Source organism: Podarcis melisellensis, assembly GCF_964234715.1.
Source record: "Podarcis melisellensis genome assembly, chromosome: 8".
NCBI classification, from domain to species: domain Eukaryota; kingdom Metazoa; phylum Chordata; class Lepidosauria; order Squamata; family Lacertidae; genus Podarcis; species Podarcis melisellensis.
The window spans coordinates 89,297,529-89,317,643 of record NC_138540.1 but is presented as its reverse complement, the minus strand read 5'-3'; the positions used below and the strand labels follow the sequence as shown (position 1 = coordinate 89,317,643).

At 48.1% G+C, this 20,115-nt stretch overlaps 1 protein-coding gene across 2 annotated transcripts in view; it reads right to left on the bottom strand.

The window, feature by feature from the left end:
* SUPT5H (SPT5 homolog, DSIF elongation factor subunit) overlaps positions 1-15,120 on the bottom strand; it is a 42,778-nt gene extending 27,658 nt beyond the window's left edge. Inside the window, exons 1-11 of one of the 2 annotated variants that reach the window (XM_081921925.1) lie at positions 14,968-15,120; positions 8,964-9,064; positions 7,160-7,319; positions 6,978-7,043; positions 6,125-6,136; positions 3,862-3,931; positions 2,604-2,672; positions 2,415-2,480; positions 1,987-2,017; positions 1,812-1,880; positions 607-858 (exon numbers count right to left, since the gene is read on the bottom strand). In XM_081921925.1, the coding sequence (XP_081778051.1) occupies positions 607-858; positions 1,812-1,880; positions 1,987-2,017; positions 2,415-2,480; positions 2,604-2,672; positions 3,862-3,931; positions 6,125-6,136; positions 6,978-7,043; positions 7,160-7,319; positions 8,964-9,044 (876 nt within the window). In that variant the 5' untranslated portion in view covers positions 9,045-9,064; positions 14,968-15,120. The remainder of the gene's footprint in view (positions 1-606; positions 859-1,811; positions 1,881-1,986; positions 2,018-2,414; positions 2,481-2,603; positions 2,673-3,861; positions 3,932-6,124; positions 6,137-6,977; positions 7,044-7,159; positions 7,320-8,963; positions 9,065-14,967) is intronic. The other variant, XM_081921926.1, reaches the window with a different exon arrangement.
* Positions 15,121-20,115: the final 4,995 nt, after the last annotated feature.

Here is a 20,115-nt window from a genome sequence, read left to right as displayed (position 1 = left end):
TATGAAAGAAAGAAAGTTAATAAAGCAGAAGACAACATTATGGGCTTAAATAAAAAAAAGCTTTCAGGGCAGGTTGTGATTCTGCGTTGCAGGGGGTGGACTAGATGACTCTTGAGGGACCCAACCATTCTGTGATGTTATGACTGGTCTATTCTTTTGCCTGTGTAACTCGGCAAAGCATCACACACACATCAACTAGAAAAATAAGCTAAGCCCTGCTGAGTTCATACACACTCTCCCAAAACATCATAACCCATAAGCCTTCACTCCATCAGGTACATTAAAATACAGTCGCACCCTGGATCCCAAACACCTTGCGAATTAAACTTTTTGGCTCTTGAACGCCGCAAACCCGGAAGTGAGTGTTCCAGTTTGCAAACGTTCTTTGGAACGTCTGACGCGACCTCCGCAGCTTCCGATTGGCTGGAGGAGCTTCCTGCAGCCTATCGGAAGCTGTGCCTTGGTTTCCGAATGTTTTGAAAGTCGAACGGACTTCCGGAATGGATTCTGTCCGACTTCCGAGGTACCACTGTAGAAAGAAAAGACCCATCATGCCTGTCGCTAATTCCTCAATCCGGACCCTGAGCCAAGGTCTCGCCTCCTCACCTGAGCGATGTCGTCCTTGTAGATGCCCCTCTTGAGGCGCACCCACGACTTGGGCTTCAGGTTGGTCACCTCCTTCACCACCTTAAGCACGTCCGTCATCTCCTTGATGGGCACCATCTGCTGGTTCCAGTAGCCCATGCGGAGGTTGCCCACCCCTTCGATGGCCTGCTTGACGTGCGTCTGCTTGTAGGCCTCCACGTAGATGTAGCCTTTCACGTGCTCGGGGGCGACCACCGATTTGATCTGCAAAGGCTGAAGAGGAAGAAGAGGGGTGGGTTACGCACAAGACAGGCTGGGACATGGCTTGTGCAGAGTCTCCAAGCTCTCAGTGTAGCTCTCTCACATCTCTTGCTTATATTGCTCCAGGCCAGCCACCCTTTGCAGGAAAAGGACACGCCTGGCTGGAACTTTGCTGTACCAGGCAACCATAAAGCCACTCACTGGCTCACAGGGGGCAAAGCGGACTTGGCCCTGGGCCATCAGGCTGCCCAGCAATACACAGGTCCTCCCTCCCTTCCCTGCTTGGAGGAAGTTAAGGGAGTATATTTCAAGAGACGAGGAAGGACTTCTGCAGCTTTTTGCTTTATCCAGATCCTTGGCACAAATGAGGAAACGTAAGAAGAGCCTTACGGGATGAGGCCAAGGGCCCATCTAGTCCAGCATCCTGTTCTCACAGCGGCCAATCAGATGCTCCAGAGTCAGGATTTGAACCCAAGACCACTCTCCACTCCTGTGCTTCCCAGCAACTGGTAATCAGAAGCATTGCTGCCTCCAAACGTGGAGACAGAGGGTAGCCATTGATCGCCTTTTCCTCCACAAGGCGAGATGTAGCCAATTAAGCAATTCTCAAGAGCAGACCCAGTGAAATTCATGGGCCTGTCTACTAATATCAATGGGTCTGCTCCGAGTCTCACCAACCTTGGATCTTGCCCACTGCCTCCTCCAAGCCGTTGCATCAAAGGTTCATGTGGAGAGGCAGGGAAGAGATTCTTATTTTCTCATACTTCACTGTAATCCCAACTCACTCCCCGGCCCTTTGCATCTGGCAGAGGATTCTGGGAAGCGGAAGGCCTGGTGGCAGCCATCTATGGCGGCTAGCTGGCACATCAAGCCAACGTTTGCGGCAAGGAGCAGCAAGAGGGACAACCCCATGGCAAGAGCAGCGCTGTAGAAAAAGTGAAGCATCAAGGTCTTCTTCCACTTACTGTGTCTGTGAACTGGTAGGCGATGAACTTCCTCATGAGCGCAATGGCTGTGGCCCGCTCCTCTCCAATCTGGGAGTGGGAGAGAGAAGAGTTGGAATGAAAAAGGATGCCAGGTGGCAGAGCGGCTCCATTTGACGCAATGCGAAAGCAACCTCTCTGAGCCGGCTGGGCTTACCTTGCATTTCACAGTCCAGAGGTTGGGATCCCTGGATGGGGAGGGGAGAACAAACACCGAAAGGTCAGCTCGCCATGGCCAAAGTAAGCATCGCCCGCTACTTAACACCAGGGCTGCAGCCTCTCAACTGGCATGTCTCTCACGTCCAGAGTCGTACCCCCCTAGCCTCCATCCCGCTATGTCTCACAAGACCCAGTGGCGTAGCGTGGGGGGTGCAGGGGGGGCCTGCCGCACCGGGCGCAACATCGGGGGGGGGGGCGCTCGCACTCGCAGCTCTCTGCCCCTACCTGGCTCACTCACTCTCTCTCACTTAGGGGGCGCGAATTACTTGCCTTGCCCCGGGTGCTGACAACCCACGCTACGCCACTGACAAGACCCAAGTCTTCTGCTCCTGCGAGAACAGAACGCTCACAACAGAAAGCCCTTACTTGACTCCAGGGAGTAGCTGTTGCTGCGTGATGTCGTCAGAAAGCTCGTCGGAGCCGCCGTACACCCTGGAGAAACAAAAAGAGGGGAGGTCTGAGAGGTCCGAGGGTGGAGGGACAAGGCCAAGAAACTGGCCAGCAGGAGTGTTTCGAAACGGGGAACCACCGGCAGGATAAAAGCGGCATACTCACGTCTCGCGCACCGAAGACTGGGCATACTTCTTCATGTAATACTCGCCCAGCTCCTCCTCTCTCTGGTCCCTGTTTGGGGGGGGAGAGAGAGAAACAAGAAATGTGAAGTGAGAGGGGACGTATTAGCCAGGCCAAAGTACTTTGCACATGTTCTGGTGCAGCAGAAGGGCGAAGGCAGGAAGCCCAAAGCTCAACCGCCGCCCCAGTCACCTGCAACAGCCAAATCACTTGGCCCCTGAGGTGTATATTTTAGGAGCCGCCTTATTGCTGTGGTTGTAAGTGGTTTTAATACTGCATTTTAATTCTTGTAACGTGCCCTGGGACCATAGGGTGGAGGGTGGTTCTTGCAGGGCTTTACCAGAAAAAGAAATCAATGAGTGACCAGCTCTCAACATCTGAAAATAGGGTTTAGGGGGAATCTGTGGCCCTCCAGATGACCAACTCCCCTCACCCCTGGTCACTAGCTGTGTTGCCTGGGGTCAAGGGGAGCTCAAATCCAACACACAAACTCCCTTGCTCCTGCTCCAAAAGATCCCCAAACTTGCAGGAAGCTCCTGCAGCCAATCGGAAGTTGCAGAAGCCCTGTCGGACGTTCAGCTTCCAAAAATACTTTGCAAACCGGAACAGGCACTTCCGGGTTTGAGACATTTGGGAGCCAAAATGTACGAGACCTAAGCTGTTCAACAACCAAGGTATGAATGTACAATACAATCACATCTTACGTGAATTTAACTTGCATGTTTTTAACCATACATGATTGAAGGCAGGCTGGTTGAAATTGCACATGTTAAAGGCAAGCAAGGCAGAGAGCTTTTAAGCCATCATCCATTAGCTGCAGGACAGTTCCAAGAGTATACAGTAGTACCTCGGGTTAAGTACTTAATTCGTTCTGGAGATCTGTTCTTAACCTGAAACTGTTCTTAACCTGAAGAACCACTTTAGCTAATGGGGCCTCCTGCTGCCGCCACCAGAGCGCAACTTCTGTTTTCATCCTGAAGCAAAGTGCTTAACCAGAGGTACTATTTCTGGGTTAGCAGAGTTTGTAACCTGAAGCGTATGTAACCCAAGATACCACTGTATACGATTTTTGTGTGTATGTGGAACCCTTGGAACTGAAACCCCATATAAGATGCAATTGTACACTTATTGCAGTCGAGCCAAACCAGGCAATTCTGCTTTCAAAACCAACACACAAAGTCCTGCCAGACGCCTGTGCTGCTCCTGTTCTGTGCTTTGCTCTGCATGCAATGCCACTTACCTCCACAAGTTTTGCAGCCTCCGTGCTCCAGAGCGATCCTCGTCCAGAACCACATTGTCGATGTTGGACGCTAGAAGAAGAAACAGACGTTTGCAATGCTGAACAGAAGAGGCAGAGAAGCGTTTTTTTGTTGGGCAAAGTGTACGGGCGAGAGCTACAGAGGCAGGGGAGACCTTTCAGAACTGCAAACAGCTTCAGGGCCTGGTCTGTTTGCAAGCTGAGATACCCTGCAACGCTCTTTGACAACTCCACTGTACTTGCCAAGAAAGACCAGAGAAAAGGAGGAAAGGAGAAAGGAGGAAAAAGAGAGAGAGACTTGCAAACACTGCTAAGGGAGTCAAGGACCTGCCATTAAGGCTGAGATATCGCAGGACAGCCCCTGCTATGCATGGGCAGCTACTGGCAGCCATGGCCTGTTCCACCCTGTTTCTGGGTGAGGAGTCCTATGCCAAAAATGAGGAACCTGTGGTCCTCCAGTATGGCCAGTGGGCCTGGGATGAAGGCAACTGTAGTCTACTGCAGGGTCACAGTTTCCCCATTCCTGTGCTATGCAGCGGTCTTCTGAAAAGGAAGGTACATTCTTTTGGATACAGACTGGAAATGTGCGCTATACGCTTCTGATGGGCACTTGGAAGAACAGCTCATAGAATTGTAGAATTGTAAGGAATCCCAAGGGTCAACCCCCGAATCACAGCTAAATAAGCCCTGGCAGATGCCCACTCTTCTCCCAGGCCTCTGGGTAATTAAACAACCTATGGACCTTTAAATTTGGGGGGGGGGGCGGTGGCAGTAGCATGTTATTGTTTTTATTTGCTACTATGGTATGTATTTTTGTGTTCTATATTGCAAACTACCCTGTGCTCCTCAGATGAAGATCCTCATCATCCTCGTACTTACGGGACCGCCTCTCCCGGTATGCCCCACGGAGGACCTTAATGCCCATAAATAGCAACGCCCTAGAGGTCCCAGGCCTTAAGGAAGTCAGATTAGCCTCAACCAGAGCCAGGGCCTTCTCAACACTGGCTCCGGCCTGGTGGAACGCTCTGTCTCATGAGACCAGGGTCCTGTGGGATCTGATTTCTTTCCGCAGGGCCTGTAAGACAGAGTTGTTCCGCCTGGCCTTTGGCTTGGAGTCAATTTGATCCCCTCCCCCTCTTTCTTTTTTCTTTCTCCTCCTGTGATGAGGCTGCATTTTAATGTTTTAATGTTGTCTTTAACCTTGGTTTTTAAGTTGTATTTCAATCAACTTTTTATTATTGGTTGTTAGCTGCCTTGAGCCCAGCCTTGGCTGGGGAGAGCAGGGTATAAAAAAATATTACTATTATTACTATTATTAAGAGTGGTATCAAAATTTAATAGATAATACCAATTGTTCTTTTCCTTATTTTTGGATTTTGTATGCTTTATGGACAGGTGTATACCCATCTGTCAGGGAGGCTTGAGTTGAGATTCCTGCATGGCAGGGGGTTGGACTAGATGACCCTCGGGGTCCCTTCCAACTCTCCACAATTCTATGATTCTATGTCTCAAGTGACTAATAAATTGCAACAGATATCTACAGACACCTGCAGGCTATTCTCCTGGGCAGGTCCCGGAAGGAAAGGGACAGTGCTTGAATTACCGTATTTTTTGCTCTATAGGACGCACCAGCCGATAAGACGCACCTAGTTTTTGGAGGAGGAAAACAAGAAAAAAAAATTCTGAATCCCAGAAGCCAGAACAGCAAGAGGGATCTGGCTTCTGGGATAGCCTCTTTCTGTTCTGGCTTCTGGGGTAGCCTGCGAAGCCTCCGCAGGGCAGCGGGATAAAGGCTCCACACTGCCCTGCGGAGGCTTCGCACGGCGAAGCCAGAACAGCAAGAGGGAGCAATGCGCAGCTCTCCCTCTCCCTGTTCTGGCTTCTGGGATAGCCGCACAGCCTGCATTCACTCCATTAGACGCACACACATTTTCTCTTACTTTTAGAAGGAGAGGTGCGTCTTATAGAGCGAAAAATACGGTGCTTGGGACCACTGGAACAGCATTCCTGCTCAGAAGAGCACTGCACTACCAGAGAACTCAGCTACAAGGGATCAAGTGGCAGGGGCTGCACAAGCCCGTTCCCTGCGTGCCCACATCCACTAGGCGTTTGCTGAGCATGCTCTCCCACCCCACCCCCTCACACACAGAACCCCACCTGGCTGAAAGGAAGCAGAGAAGCAAAGGCAGCTGGTGAAGAGGAAAGGAGCTGGAATGAAGAGGATAAAAACAAAAACTGTTCTTACCTTCAAATTCCTCTGCTCATGAAGAGGTGGTGGTGGTGGGAGGGCGGACAGTATGAGCCAAATAATACCATCAAAACCAACCACAGGGTGAGGGTGAATGGGGAACAGAAAAGCGGAAGGAACAAAATTAAGATGCGGCACACAAACCAAGCAGAAGCGAATGAAATGCACGAGAACTCAAAAAAAGAGAAGCCACCAGGCCGGGGGGGGGGGGGGAGAGGCAGGGGGAGCACTACCCACAGGCAGGGGCAGCCTCGGGAGGCGGGGGGACGACAACGGCCGGGAGCCAGGGGCTGCTGCTGGTCCTAAGAAGCAGCTCTCCCTCTGCTGGCCACTCTCGTTTCGCACCTCCACAACCGACAGCACTTTCGCACATGTGACAACCCGCGGTCATCCGCAATTCTTGGAGAAAAGACTGATCGGTTTAAATGCTTTCCAGAAATGGCGAGAACATTAGAATAAATGAACATGGGAATTTTAAACGAAAAAGAGTTTCCAGCTCTGGCAGGAAATAAAACAGAAAAGGAAATCCTTTTTTTAAAAAAAGAAAGAAAAGAAATTCAGTTGCATTTCCAGTTTTAGGGATCTGACTTATAACCAGGAAAGGGGAAAACATTCCAGAAAATTAATTATGCTCAATAAAGCAGATTATGTTTTTCTCAGGCTTCTTTAGGGTTACACACAAGCATTCGAGAACTCAGCACCAGTGAGGAATTTCCTGCTTCCTCCTCAGGAGGAATTCTGCCGAAAGGTTCTGTGGGATGTCAAAGCTTGCATGCTCCTACTTGGTTATCACTCGGGCATCCAGTTCCTCCAGATCCAAGATTATCTTCACGAAAAGGGTTCCCCTTACCTTTCTCCAGGATGTCTTCTGCACCATCCTCCCACTGGTCTTCGTCTTCATACTCATCATCCACATCTGGAAGGAAGAGAAAGGGAAGGGACGAGGTCCACACAATAAGCCAGGAGTCAAGGATTAAATGTCTCTTATGGTTGGGGCAGGGGGCAGAGGAGAAGTCTTTTTTTGTTTTTTACCAGCTTCATCTAAAATAAATCCGCCATGTCTGGGTTTCTTCGCAGGCCGGTCATCATCGTCCTCTTCCTCCTCTTCATCATACTCTTCCTCCTCCTCTTCTTCCTCTTCCTCCACTTCTTCCTTCTCGCTGCCTACGGCACTGACACGCTCCTCTTCAGCCTGCATGTTATTGAACGAGAACCTTTAACCTGTGACTCACAGGTGGTTCACACTGAAGCCCACAGGAAGCAGCTTTACTTAGGGGTGGGGGAAACAGCACCAAACAGCTTGGTTACATGGAAATGGAAACCACAGGCCCCGATTCCTAGCCCCAACCTACTTTTGGACTTAGGAGATATCTGGGTCTCTAGAGAACCTCTGCCCAAGCTCAGTCAGAGGGCTACGCTAGGCAAACACAAGGACCCCTGTGCTCCTTGTGGGATTGTGCACCCTCCAACGTGCTGGTGAACTAGGCTCAGTTTAAAGCATGCCTTGATTGGTACATAGGGATAGTTTCTCTAGTTAAAGAAGCCCAAAGCTCCCTTGGGTGCACACAGCCGGTTGGGGGAGTCTCTGAATGAGGACGATGATTAATTACATTTTTAAGAATCTCAAGGCGGCTTACTTCATTCTCCTACCTATTCTATCCTCATAACAACCCTTTGAGGGACTGATCCAAGGTCACCCAGAAAGCTTCGTGGCCGAGTGGGGATGTGGACCCTAGTTTCCCTAGTCTGCCACCACACCACACTGGCCCTCTTGTTTGTTCATCACGTCTGCCTCCTCACGGTAAAGACAGAAGCTTTTCTCTAAGATGTATGCGTAATGAAAAGAAAGGCTAGAATAGATATTGCTGCATTCCAGGGGGTTGGACAAGATGACCCTTAGGGTCTCTTCCAACTTTACAATCCTATATTAAATCAACTTATATTAACGGACTTAACTTAGTCATTCCAATGGATCAATTCTGAGCAAGGCTAATACAACCCAGAGTTTGCCCTGCTGACTCTGCGGCCTAGGACCCACGTACCTATGGGACCTCCTCTCCTGGTATGCCCCGCGGAGGACCTTAAGGTCCACAAATAACAACACTTTGGAGGTCCTGAGCCTCAGGGAGGTTAGATTGGTCTCAACTAGGGCCAGGGCCTTTTCAGTACTGGACCCGACTTGGTGGAACGCTCTGTCCCAAGAGACTAGCGCCCTGCAGGACTTGACATCTTTCCGCAGGACCTGCAAGACAGAGCTGTTCTGCCTGGCCTTTGGTTTGGACTCGGTCTGACCCTTATGTTTCCCTCCCCTTATGGTCTTAATCTATCGGCTACATTAAAATGAGGCTGCATTTTAAATTGCATTTTAACCTGTATTTTAAATTGGGTTTTTTTTCTCCCCCCCCCCCCGCCCCCTATTATGTTTTTATTGTGATTGTATTGGTGTTAGCCGCCCTGAGCCCGGCTCTGGCCGGGGTATAAATAAAATTTATTATTATGAAGATGAAATTGCTTACAGAAAATGTGCTCTGCCCCAGCCTCAAGTTCCAGAGAAGCCAAAACCCGAAAAGACATGTCAGGTGAAGGGTATAAGAGCTTCTTCCTCTGTTCCAGGGTGGAAGATCCACACATGGATCCCCTTACCTGCTGAGACTGTGAACAGCTTTACATGTCTGCAAGATGCCTTGGTGACATAAATGGTGGATAGGAAGGCTGCAAATCTGCCAAATAAATAAATAAATAGCCGGCCTCCCCTCTCCACAATTCAGGCCAAAGACACACTTCCTTGAAGCAGGTACAAAACACCCGCTTGCCTGCATGATCTCCTCCACCTCACCTCGTTCTCCTCCACCTCTTCCGCCTCACTGCTGCGCTCGCTCTCATCTTCAGAGAAGTTGCTGTCCTCACTGTCAGACATTGCGGCAACACTTTTCTATCCTGAAGAAAAAGCATAGGCCTCTTAGTCACCATAAGAGGCTTGCAAAATCCATTTTTGTTGCCCACCAGTTAACCCCCACGCTACAGGAATAAAGTTTAGCAGAACACGAACATCTGCAAATAATAAGGATTCATCAGTGATGTGAGGAACAACTTCGGACCAAAAAGAATGTATCTCTGGACAAGACCACGTCATAGGCCTCAAAGAGCATTTGAATGATGAGAATGGAAAGACAAAAATCAGCATTATGCAGATGTCACATAACTTGAATTCTCCTTTACGTCTGCAGCTGCGTCAGAAACTCAGATATAAGCTAGGTGCCATATGGCTCCTTAAACCAAGGTCACAGTCACCAAAACGGAATGCCGAGTTGCCATATTTGGGCAAGACAGCTCTAAAGTCTTATTTTTCAAAGGACAGACAGTGATTGATTATCAGTTAAATATCTGGCTAGTTGAGATGACATCACCTTGCCAACAAAGGTCCGTATAGTTATGGTTTTAGCTATGGTTTTCCCATTAGTGATGTATGGAAGTGAGAGCTGGACCATCAAGAAGGCTGATCGCCGAAGAATGGATGCTTTTGAATTCTGGTGCCACCTCATGAGAAGAGAAGACTCCCTGGAATAGACCCTGATGTTGGGAAAGATCACAAGGATCACAAGAAAGGCACAAGGAGAAGGGGACGACAGAGGATGAGATGGTGGGACAGTGATCTTGAAGCTACCAGCATGAGTTTGACCAAACTGTGGGAGGCAGTGGAAGACAGGAGGGTCTGGCGTGCTCTGGTCCAGGGGGTCACGAAGAGTCCGACACAATTAAACGACTACACAACAACAAGTTGAGATGACAACTTTGAGCTAGCTTAAGAACTTAAAGAAGAAAAGTCTGGGACTGTCCACATATATACTGGTTTATTCCTATCTCTTTTTCTTAATGGTGACTCAGACCATTCATAACATAGGGATATTCTTCACAACTGTGAGCAGGGCAGTGGGGTGGGGTAAGTGAAGACAAGCTATAACAATTCACTCTAACGTTGCTCACTGCTCCTGCTCAGGCTGCATAATTCATTCTGACTGCACAGATAACTGATAGGATTCTACAGGATGTGGTATGAAGTGGGTGAAAAGAGGAAAGATCCAATGATCCCCAAGCATGTATCTCCAGATGGTGGAGATGTCAGGCACCATCCAGACGCCCGGACATCTTCACCTGGTCACAAGTGGCCGATAGCCAGGTGCAAAATGCACCTGACCAAATTTGAACACTGCTTAAGAACAAGCCAGTATTCTTCAGCTTCTTCAAAACTGGGGTGTCTTTATGGTGAATATGTGCTTTAGGGAATGGGGGGCGGGTTTGCCTGAGAACTGTATATTGTATATATTTATTGCGTTGATATCCCACGTTTGGGACCTGGGTGGCGCTGTGGGTTAAACCACAGAGCCTAGGACTTGCCGATCAGAAGGTCAGTGGTTCGAATCGACGGGGTGAGCTCCCGTTCTTCAGTCCCTGCTCCTACCAACCTAGCAGTTTGAAAGCATGTCAAAGTGCAAGTAGATAAATAAGTACCACTCCGGCGGGAAGGTAAGCGGTGTTTCCGTGCACTGCTCTGGTTTGCCAGAAGCGGCTTAGTCATGCTGGCCACATGACCCAGAAGCTGTACGCCGGCTCCCTCAGCCAGTAAAGCGAGATGAGCGCTGCAACCCCAGAGTCGGCCATGACTGGACCTAATGGTCAGAGGTCCCTTTACCTTTACTATCCCCCCTTTTATTCTCCAAGGAGCTCAAGGCAGTGCGCAGTTTTCTCCCTCCCTCTCATTTAATCTTCAAAACAACCACTCTGAGCTGCTTGAGGTAGTAACTGCCCTCCCCAGGTCACACCCACTGAGCTTCCCTGTGGCTGAGTGGGGAGGATTTAAACCCTGGTCTGTGTCCTGGTCCTCACTTAATCCCCACAACTTTGTAGGGCAGGCTGGGCTGGGAGACACACACCTAGTGATACGTGGGTCCAGGGTGGTGGCGGCAGCACGACTTGAACCAGGGTCTCTCCCAGGTCCTGATTCTAGACCAGGGGTCAGCAAACTTTTTCAGCAGGGGGCCGGTCCTCTGTCCCTCAGACCTTGTGGGGGGCCGGACTATATTTTTTTTTGGGGGGGGGGAATGAACGAATTCCTGTGCCCCACAAATAACCCAGAGGTGCATTTTAAATAAATGTACACATTCTACTCATGTAAAAACACGCTGATTCCCGGACCGTCCGTGAGCCGGATTGAGAAGGCAACTGGGCCGGATCCAGCCCCCGGGCCTAAGTCTGCCTACCCATGTTCTAGACACCACATTGAGCCCCTTAAGCAGGATAATATGGGATATAAATCGAAACCAATGCTTAATTCTTTTAATGATTCCCCCCTTATGCATTGGCTGTTCTGTTTTTCTCCCTTTTTTTTAACCTGCACACCTTCTTGAGTCCTTGTCAGGGGAAAAGGCATAAATATATGACATTGACACAGCTCAATCAGTACAGCATGAGACTGTCCATCTCATGGTTGTGGGTTTGAGCCCCGTGTTGGGCTAAGGATTCCTGCATTGCATTGGGGTTGGACTTGATGATCCCCGTGGTCCCTTCCGACTCTGTAATTCTATGACATAAAATTCAGTGTTGGATGGAAGATACAAGATCTACCCACCCGGGAAGAATGGCAGATGAAGGTGATGGACTACATGGAACTGGCGGAAATGACTGGCAGAATCCGAGACCAGGGAGAAGAGTCGGTAGAAGAAGATTGGAAGAAATCTACAGACTATCTACAGAAACATTGTAAAATTAGTTACAGATAGGTAGCCGTGTTGGTCTGCCATAGTCAAAACAAAAAAAAATCCTTCCAGTAGCACCTTAAAGACCAACTAAGTCAGTTCTTGGTATGAGCTTTCGTGTGCATGCAGGTATCTGAAGAAGTGTGCATGCACACGAAAGCTCATACCAAGAACTGACTTAGTTGGTCTTTAAGGTGCTACTGGAAGGAATTGTAAAATTAATGAATGTTAGAAGGATGTTGGAATTAAGCTATGTGGTTTTAGCAGAAATGTTATAAAGGTTTAGGAAAAAACAGACTGTTAATTGATGAAAGGAGGGAAAGTTAAGTTATATTAAGATAAATTACAGGACAAAAATTGGAAAAGATGGAAAGGATTTGCTGAAATAACTAACCGAACTAGAATACATAAAAGGGAGGTGTGAGGAGGTCAAGGAAACAAGCAAATGAAAGATAAGTTATGGGAAGATTTGCTCTATTTTTTAATTGTTTGTATTTTTTCTGTTTTTCTCCTTTTTCTTTCTTTTTTTTACTTATTGTGATGTTTTTGTTTAATATGGTGTTTTTACTTTTGCTTTTTGTAACCCTTAAAACCTTAATAAATATTACTTTTAAAAAAAATTCAGTGTTGGAAACTCCAACTGTTCCAGGAACATTTTGAAACAGGGAATTTCATTAATGCAATTTCTGAGCTCTGGGCACAGTACTGACCCTAAAGATTTCTGATTAAAACGAAGAAGGAAGTGGAAGGAAAGGAGAACTTTTTTTTCTGCCTGCCCACTTCTAGCTACAACACTGGAGAAGAGACCCTCTTCTTAAGGATATTGGGGGCGGGTGAAGGACTACACCATGTGAAAAATGAAAATATTTTAGCTGCAGTACATCCATTTTCAGCTTTGAATTCTTGTTATAAAAAAGTGCACCTAGACATTCTGTTGTTACACCCATTTAGGTGCCATTCAGCTCGTAGCTTTCCTATCTCAGTTCTTAACACTGATATAACAACAACAACGGTGGAATAAAGGCAACAAAAGAAAACAAGAAAGCCACCAAGAGCCATAAGAAAGGGACCCTTCCCCTTTCATGTACGAACCCATTATTATTATTATTATTATTACTGCTACTGCTACATACTACTACTGATGGTTTATCCCATTAGTGATGTATGGAAGTGAGAGCTGGACCATCAAGAAGGCTGATCGCCGAAGAATGGATGCTTTTGAATTCTGGTGCTGGAGGAGACTCTTGAGAGTCCCATGGACTGCAAGAAGATCAGACGTATCCATCCTTAAGGAAATCAGCCCTGAGTGCTCACTGGAAGGAAAGATCCTGAAGCTGAGGCTCCAAGACTTTGGCCACCTCATGAGAAGAGAAAACTCCCTGGAAAAGACCATGATGTTGGGAAAGATGGAGGGCACAAGGAGAAGGGGACGACAGAGGACAAGATGGTGGGACAGTGTTCTTGAAGCTACAAACATGAGTTTGACCAAACTGCGGGAGGCAGTGGAAGACAGGAGTGCCTGGCGTGCTCTGGTCCAGGGGGTCACCAAGAGTCAGACATGACTAAACGACTAAACAACAACAACAGGGTTTATTCATTTTCAGCTTTGAATTCTTGCTATTAATAAAAGAGCGTCTAGACATGCCGCTGTTGTACCCATAACCTCGGTTTAAGGTGGCATTTAGCTCCTAGCTCTCCTATATCAGTTTCTAACACCAATATAACAACAACAACGGTGGAATAAACAAAACAAGAAAGCCACCGAGACCCACAAGAAAGGGACACTTCCTCTTCCAGGTACGATCCCATATTATTATTATTACTATTACTGCTACTACAGTGGTACCTCGGGTTAAGAACTTAATTCGTTCTGGAGGTCTGTTCTTAACCTGAAACTGTTCTTAACCTGAAGCACCACTTTAGCTAATGGGGCCTCCTGCCGACGCCGTGCCGCTGGAGCACGATTTCTGTTCTCATCCTGAAGCAAAGTTCTTAACCTGAAGCACTATTTCTGTGTTAGCGGATTCTGTAACCTGAAGCATATGTAACCCGAGGTCCCACTGTATAACAACAACGGCGGAATAAACAAAAAAAGAAAGCCACCGAGAGCCACAAGAAAGGGACCCTTCCTCTTCCAGGTACGACCCCATTATTATTATTATTACTCCTACTAGTACTACCGGTAAAATCAGTGGCGTAGCGTGGGTTGTCAGCACCCGGGGCAAGGCAAGTACCGTATTTTTTGCTCTATAAGACTCACTTTTCCCCTCCTAAGAAGTAAGGGGAAATGTGTGTGCGTCTTATGGAGCGAATGCAGGCTGCGCAGCTATCCCAGAAGCCAGAACAGCAAGAGGGATTGCTGCTTTCGCTGCGCAGCGATCCCTCTTGCTGTTCTGGCTTCTGAGATTCAGAATATTTTTTTTTCTTGTTTTCCGCCTAGTTGCGTCTTATGGTCTGGTGCCTCTTATAGAGCGAAAAATATGGGAAAAGAGGGTGCTAGACTAGATGGGCCATTGGCAAGATCTAGCAGGTTTCTTACTACCTATGTGCAGAAAGCAACAGTGGTGTAGCGTGGGTTGTCAGCACCCGGGGCAAGGCAAGTAATTTGCACCCCCTAACCCATAGATTTGCACCCCTAACCCTAACCCCAGATGTTGCGCCCGGTGCGGCCGGGGCCCCCCCCTGCACCCCCCCCACGCTACGCCACTGGGTAAAATTTGCACGCCCCAATCCGCCCGACAATCTCAGGGGGGTTCACAACCTTTTTTTAAAAAAACAAACCAACCCACAAGCAGAAACACAACATGGCGCGGCGCGGGGTTGGGCTGGATGACCTCTGGGGGTGCCCCCTCCCACCATTCTGCGATTCCGCATGAGGGAAACCACCAGGGGACACACACACTCTCTCCCCCCCCCCCGCGAACGCGCTTCGGGGCCGCGACCCGCGAGGAAGCCAGGCCTCCTCCCTCAGGGCGGGCGAGCGAGCGAGGCCTCCTCCGCCCCACCTTAGAGCCGGGCCTTGCCGAGCCCTGAGGGGGGCGAGCGGCAGGCGGGCCTGGTCCCCTCCCTCCTCGTCTCCTCCCTCACCGCGCTTCTCCGGAGGCCTCCCGCTTCCCGCCGCTCCTGCCGCCGCCGCCTCAGGGCCTCTCCGTCCGGGGGAGAAAAACCGGCGCGGGCGGCGGAAGAGAACCGGAAAAACAAAAACAGAACCGCGTCGAGCGTCTGCGCGCGCACGCGTACAAGGCGCGTGTGGGTGTGGAGAGAGGAAATCTCGCGAGAAGACGCGCCGTGGAGGAAATTGGGATTGGGCCGCCCGGGTCACGTGCCGGCGGAGGGAAGGGAACAGTGACGTGTTACGCGGATGGCGGCGACGCGGGGGAGGAGAGGGGGGAAATGGCGTCCCCGTCACGTGATCGCGCTCGGCCAATTACGGCTCGTCGCTTTCTTCCCTGGTCTGGGGCGCAACAAGGAGGGGATTGGCCGGCGGGGTGTGTGACGTAGGAGTTGGGGAAGGCCAATGGCAGCGCTGGGATGTGGGTCAAAGGTGGTTGAGAGGAGCAGGAGGGGAGAGCGCAGGGGATCCCCAAAGGGGCAGCCCGGGCCGGTCTACTCGGAAGTAAGCCCTATGGCGTTGAATGGGGCTTACTCCCCAGTAGCTGCGCGCGGGATTACGGGCCTGCCAAGGCTCCTCGGCCCACTCATTGCCCCAGGGGGCGCCCCGCTGAATTCAGTTGGGCTTACTCGTGAGTAAATGACGCGCCTGGTGGGATCAGGCCGCAGGAACCATCCGTTTCATTCATCTGACTATTTTCCATTCAATTATTTTTCTTTTGTAATACCGAGTTTATTCTGTTTGTTATTTTTTAAAGGTTATTTTTTAAAATTATTATTATTATTATTTTTACCAACAACCAAAACACAGTGAAAACAAACAGTGAAAACCCCCTGGCGGCTGATACATTGGGTATACATAATCAATAATAACATATTCAAATCAACCACATGTACAATTCTATATACCTTAACACAGTGTTTCCCAGCCTTTGGTCTTCAGCTTTTTTTTTTACTACAACTCCCATAATCCCTAGTTAGTAAGACCAATGGTCAGGCATGATGGGAATTGTAGTCTAAAAACAGCTGGAGACCAAAGGTTTGGAAACACTGCCTTAACACTCCTCCCTCCATATGGTTTATTTAACTTTTAACATTTTACTTACCCTAAATTGTTCAAACCTGCCCAAATAATTCAATATTTTCTCAAACCAATCCTCCTCCTCCTCTTGAAGTTGGTGCAAAAATGGTATTATACACCTGTAAGGTTATATGGGAAAGCACACCTTGGTTTAAGAACAGACTTTTGGAACGGATTCAGTTCGTTAACCATGGTACCACTGTATTTATTGTCAAGCATAACAATTACAGTCTCTTCTACAGCTCTGGTTACCTAGGCAGCTATTTCCAGGTCTGCATTGTATGAAGCAGTTGGAGCAACAGGGGGGGGCCCTTCCCCCCCCCACTTTATGTACCTTCCCTTGAAGAGCTGCATGCACACAGCTGGAGACTGCGCCTGTGCGCAAACATCCTCTGCTCCTCCCTTTTCAGTCCTCTCCTGGTTCAGGGAGAATGGTGCAGGAGAGGGTGGGGAAGTTGTCAGCATCGCCCTTGAGCCAGTACCACCAACTGGACTCATCCACTTCAGCTCCGACTGGGCTAGGCGAGCTGGGTAGCACTTCCAGAGACCACTTTCTGGACAGGAACTGGTCAAAGTGCTGTGGACTCACAGCTTAGAGTTGTGAGCACCGGATTCACTTTCACAAGAAGACAGTCGTCGCACAGCAGAGTATAGCAGAGTATAAACACGACTTGGAGAGCAGCTCTGTAGAATATCTTCTTTATTCTGTCTGCAACTATCATACAAACTATATACAGAGCTTAATGAGGTCTAAGCATAAAGAATGCTGCACTGCGCTGAGTGTCTGCAGCTGCTCTTAGCAGCAACCTTATCTTGTTACGGAAGGGGGGGGCATGTCTTCTTCACTACAATATATTTGCTCAATTTCTCTAGGATTCCATCACCCCTCCCCTGTCCTCCCTAATTCCTCAAGTAAGGTGTCAAGACCCTAATCCTGTCAAATCACTCTGCCAAACCTTTCCTCTGGGCAATGCCAGGTGACAGACTATGCATACACTCAGGAAGCGCGTATCGGCGCATATCTCCAGCTCTGCATATTCCCCCCTCCCTCCTCCTTATGTTAATCCGGTGTAACCCAACCTTTCCTTAATGTATTCATGATGTAACTGGGATGTATTTTGCACTGTATTCTGGGACATGGAGGGAGTTTCAAAAGTTCATGTCACCCCTTTCTCGCTGTTCAATCTCGTCTTGAACCTGTTGCGCAATAAACCTTGGATCTCCGCATTTTGCTCCTGTCCGGCTGAGCTCATTTTCTTCCGCAGGGACCCGCAGACACTTAGTCCGACAAGCTGGGTGGCAGTGTAGCCCCCCACCCAGATTTTAGCCATAACAATCTATACACACGATCTCTAACACTCAGTCTCTCTCTCTCCAACACACTGACTGCCTTGACTGACTGACTTGGTGCTGGAGTAGAATAAGTAGAGAGCAGAACACTGCTCCTCCTCTCTGGAGAATCAGCAGAGATCTCAGGAGATTCTTGGATATGGGAGGGGTGAAATCTCCTCAGAAGTGCCCAGCCCTTCACTTCCCTGACCTGCCTCTTCTTCCTTTTCTTCTGACCCATACTGTGCTCCACCCTCCAGCTCTGAAGCTTCCCCAGCCTCTGAATCTTGCCTCCTGGCTGGTACAAGTGCCCACAAACCACTACGCCCCTCTCCCAAGTCAGACTCCAGCCCCTGCTTCTCCGCATGCACACTTCTCAACAAGTCCCTGAGACCCACACATTCCCCCACCCCTGAAATAAATGACTACAGTGGTGCCTCGCAAGACGAAATTAATTCGTTCTGCGAATTTTTTCGTCTAGCGAATTTTTCGTCTTGCAAAGCACGAAATCCCATAGGAATGCATTGAAAATCAATTAATGCGTTCCTATGGTCAAAAAAAGTCCAAACAAAGCCAAATTTGGTACAACAAGAGTTTATTAAGTGCTCTTTAAAGTCACACATACTGTAAAGAGCATTTCAAAATTCAAACCCAGAATTTTTTTTAAAAAACAGCAGAGTGTCCCAATGGTCACAGAAAATCATAAAAATGCAGAAAAAAACCACAAGCTTCCAGATTCTTGCAAACCCCTCCCCAACTGTTCCCCCAGCCACCCAGCACACAGAAATTCAAATCCAGATTTAAAAAAAAACAACAGCAGAGTGCCCCAATGGTCACAGAAAATCATAAAAATGCAGGGGAAAAAACACAAGCTTCCAGATTCTTGCAAACCCCTCCCCAACACCAAGTCCTTGAATTCCAAACACCCCAACCCAAAATCCAAAAACCCCCAAAAACGTTTTAAAAGCTTAACTTACCAAATGGCTGCAAAAGAAGTTTTGGAAAAGCTTCAAAAATCACCAAAGTCTTTAAAAACCTCAAAAAAGGCTACTATGTACACTGTGTTCTATGAGTTGCTCCTCCAAGTCAAGTCGCAACTGTATTAACGGTGTTAAGAAAAAGGAAACAAACTTGCAAGACGTTTTCATCTTGCGAAGCAAGCCCCTAGGGAAATTCGTCTTGCGAAGCAGCTCATAAAATGGAAAACCCTTTCGTCTAGCGAGTTTTCCGTCTTGCGAGGCATTCGTCTTGCGGGGCACCACTGTATCTTTACTTCTCAGGTGATTGTGTTGTAAACAAAAATCTGCCCTTTTCCCCCTTATGGGGTATCCAAGAGCCCATATAGAGTCCTTACATAGCTATTGGTAGGAGAAAATAACAGAGGCCAACCAGAGAATATTGAGAAACAAAGCAGCTAGTAAGCTTGATCTGTTTTATTGATCTGTTGCAACAGGGTTCCTCGCTCACCATACACAGGAGGGAGGAGGAACCCAGAACAATGGCACACAAGGCCTTATATAGACATTTTGAATTCCCTCCCTGGAGTCCAAGACCACCCCCCAGACACATCATACCTACATCACAGAAAGGGTGGTCTACAGCAGAAATCTGAGTGCGTTGTTTATCTCCTGTCGCCGTTTTATCTCTTGTCTGGTAGGTTACCTGTTAATGCTTACTTGACTGGATACCCTGGGGAGCCTGGCCAGTCTTTTGTAATGATAAACACTTAGTTCCTGAGCCAGGTCACAGGCTCACCCTATTCAAACACAGACAGACACACCCTTAAGACAGGATTTGTGAAGGAAAAGACAATGGGGAGGCTTTTCCATTTTCCTTTGACCTTGCAGAGAAAACATTTGGTCAGTTTGGGAATCAAAAATGGTTTCAGGTCGGTCTTCCTGTGCTGATCTATGTACGTGCTTGGTTGGTACATTTATGAACATTTATTATACATCTAAGACCTTAAAATTCTTACCACAATTGTTATAAGAATTTTAAAGTCATATATATATATTAGATGTTCATAAACATACCAAGCAAACACATACAATATGTAAACCACATGTCTGAAACCCACAAAAAAGTACTGAAACCATTTTTGATTCCCAAAATGACCCCAAATGTTTCGGTGGAAGGAAATGGGAAATCTCCCCATTGTCTCTTTCATAAATCCTGTCTTAAGGGCACATTTAAGACATGAACAAGGTGTGAGCCTGGGACCTGGGACCTGGATTCAGGAATGGAGTGGTTAGCATAACAAAAGAGTGGCCAGGATGCCCAGGTAATCCAGTCAGGTAACCTGGCAGACAGGAAGAATCAAGACATCCAGATTTCCGCCCCTTCTCTGATGCATTAAGAGGGTGGTCTTGGGCCACACCCCTTCTGTGATGTATGTATGATGTTTCTGGGGGTGGTCTTGGACTCCAGGGCGGGCAATTTAAAACTCCTGTGGGAAGCTGTTGTGCAACAATAAAGATCGTGGTCTACTGACCGCTGTTTTGCTCCAAATTACTTGACTGGAACTTTCTTCTTTTACTGTCCTCATGGACCCACGAGGGACTTGCACCCCGACGAGCTGGGCTGTTGAGTAGCCTCTCACTCCAGAATTTATCCTTATCAATTTTGTATTGAAAGCCACTTAATTAGATTTTAATTTGATCCTGACTTGTTTTTAGGAGACAATTTATTGTTTGATTTTATATTAATGTTATATA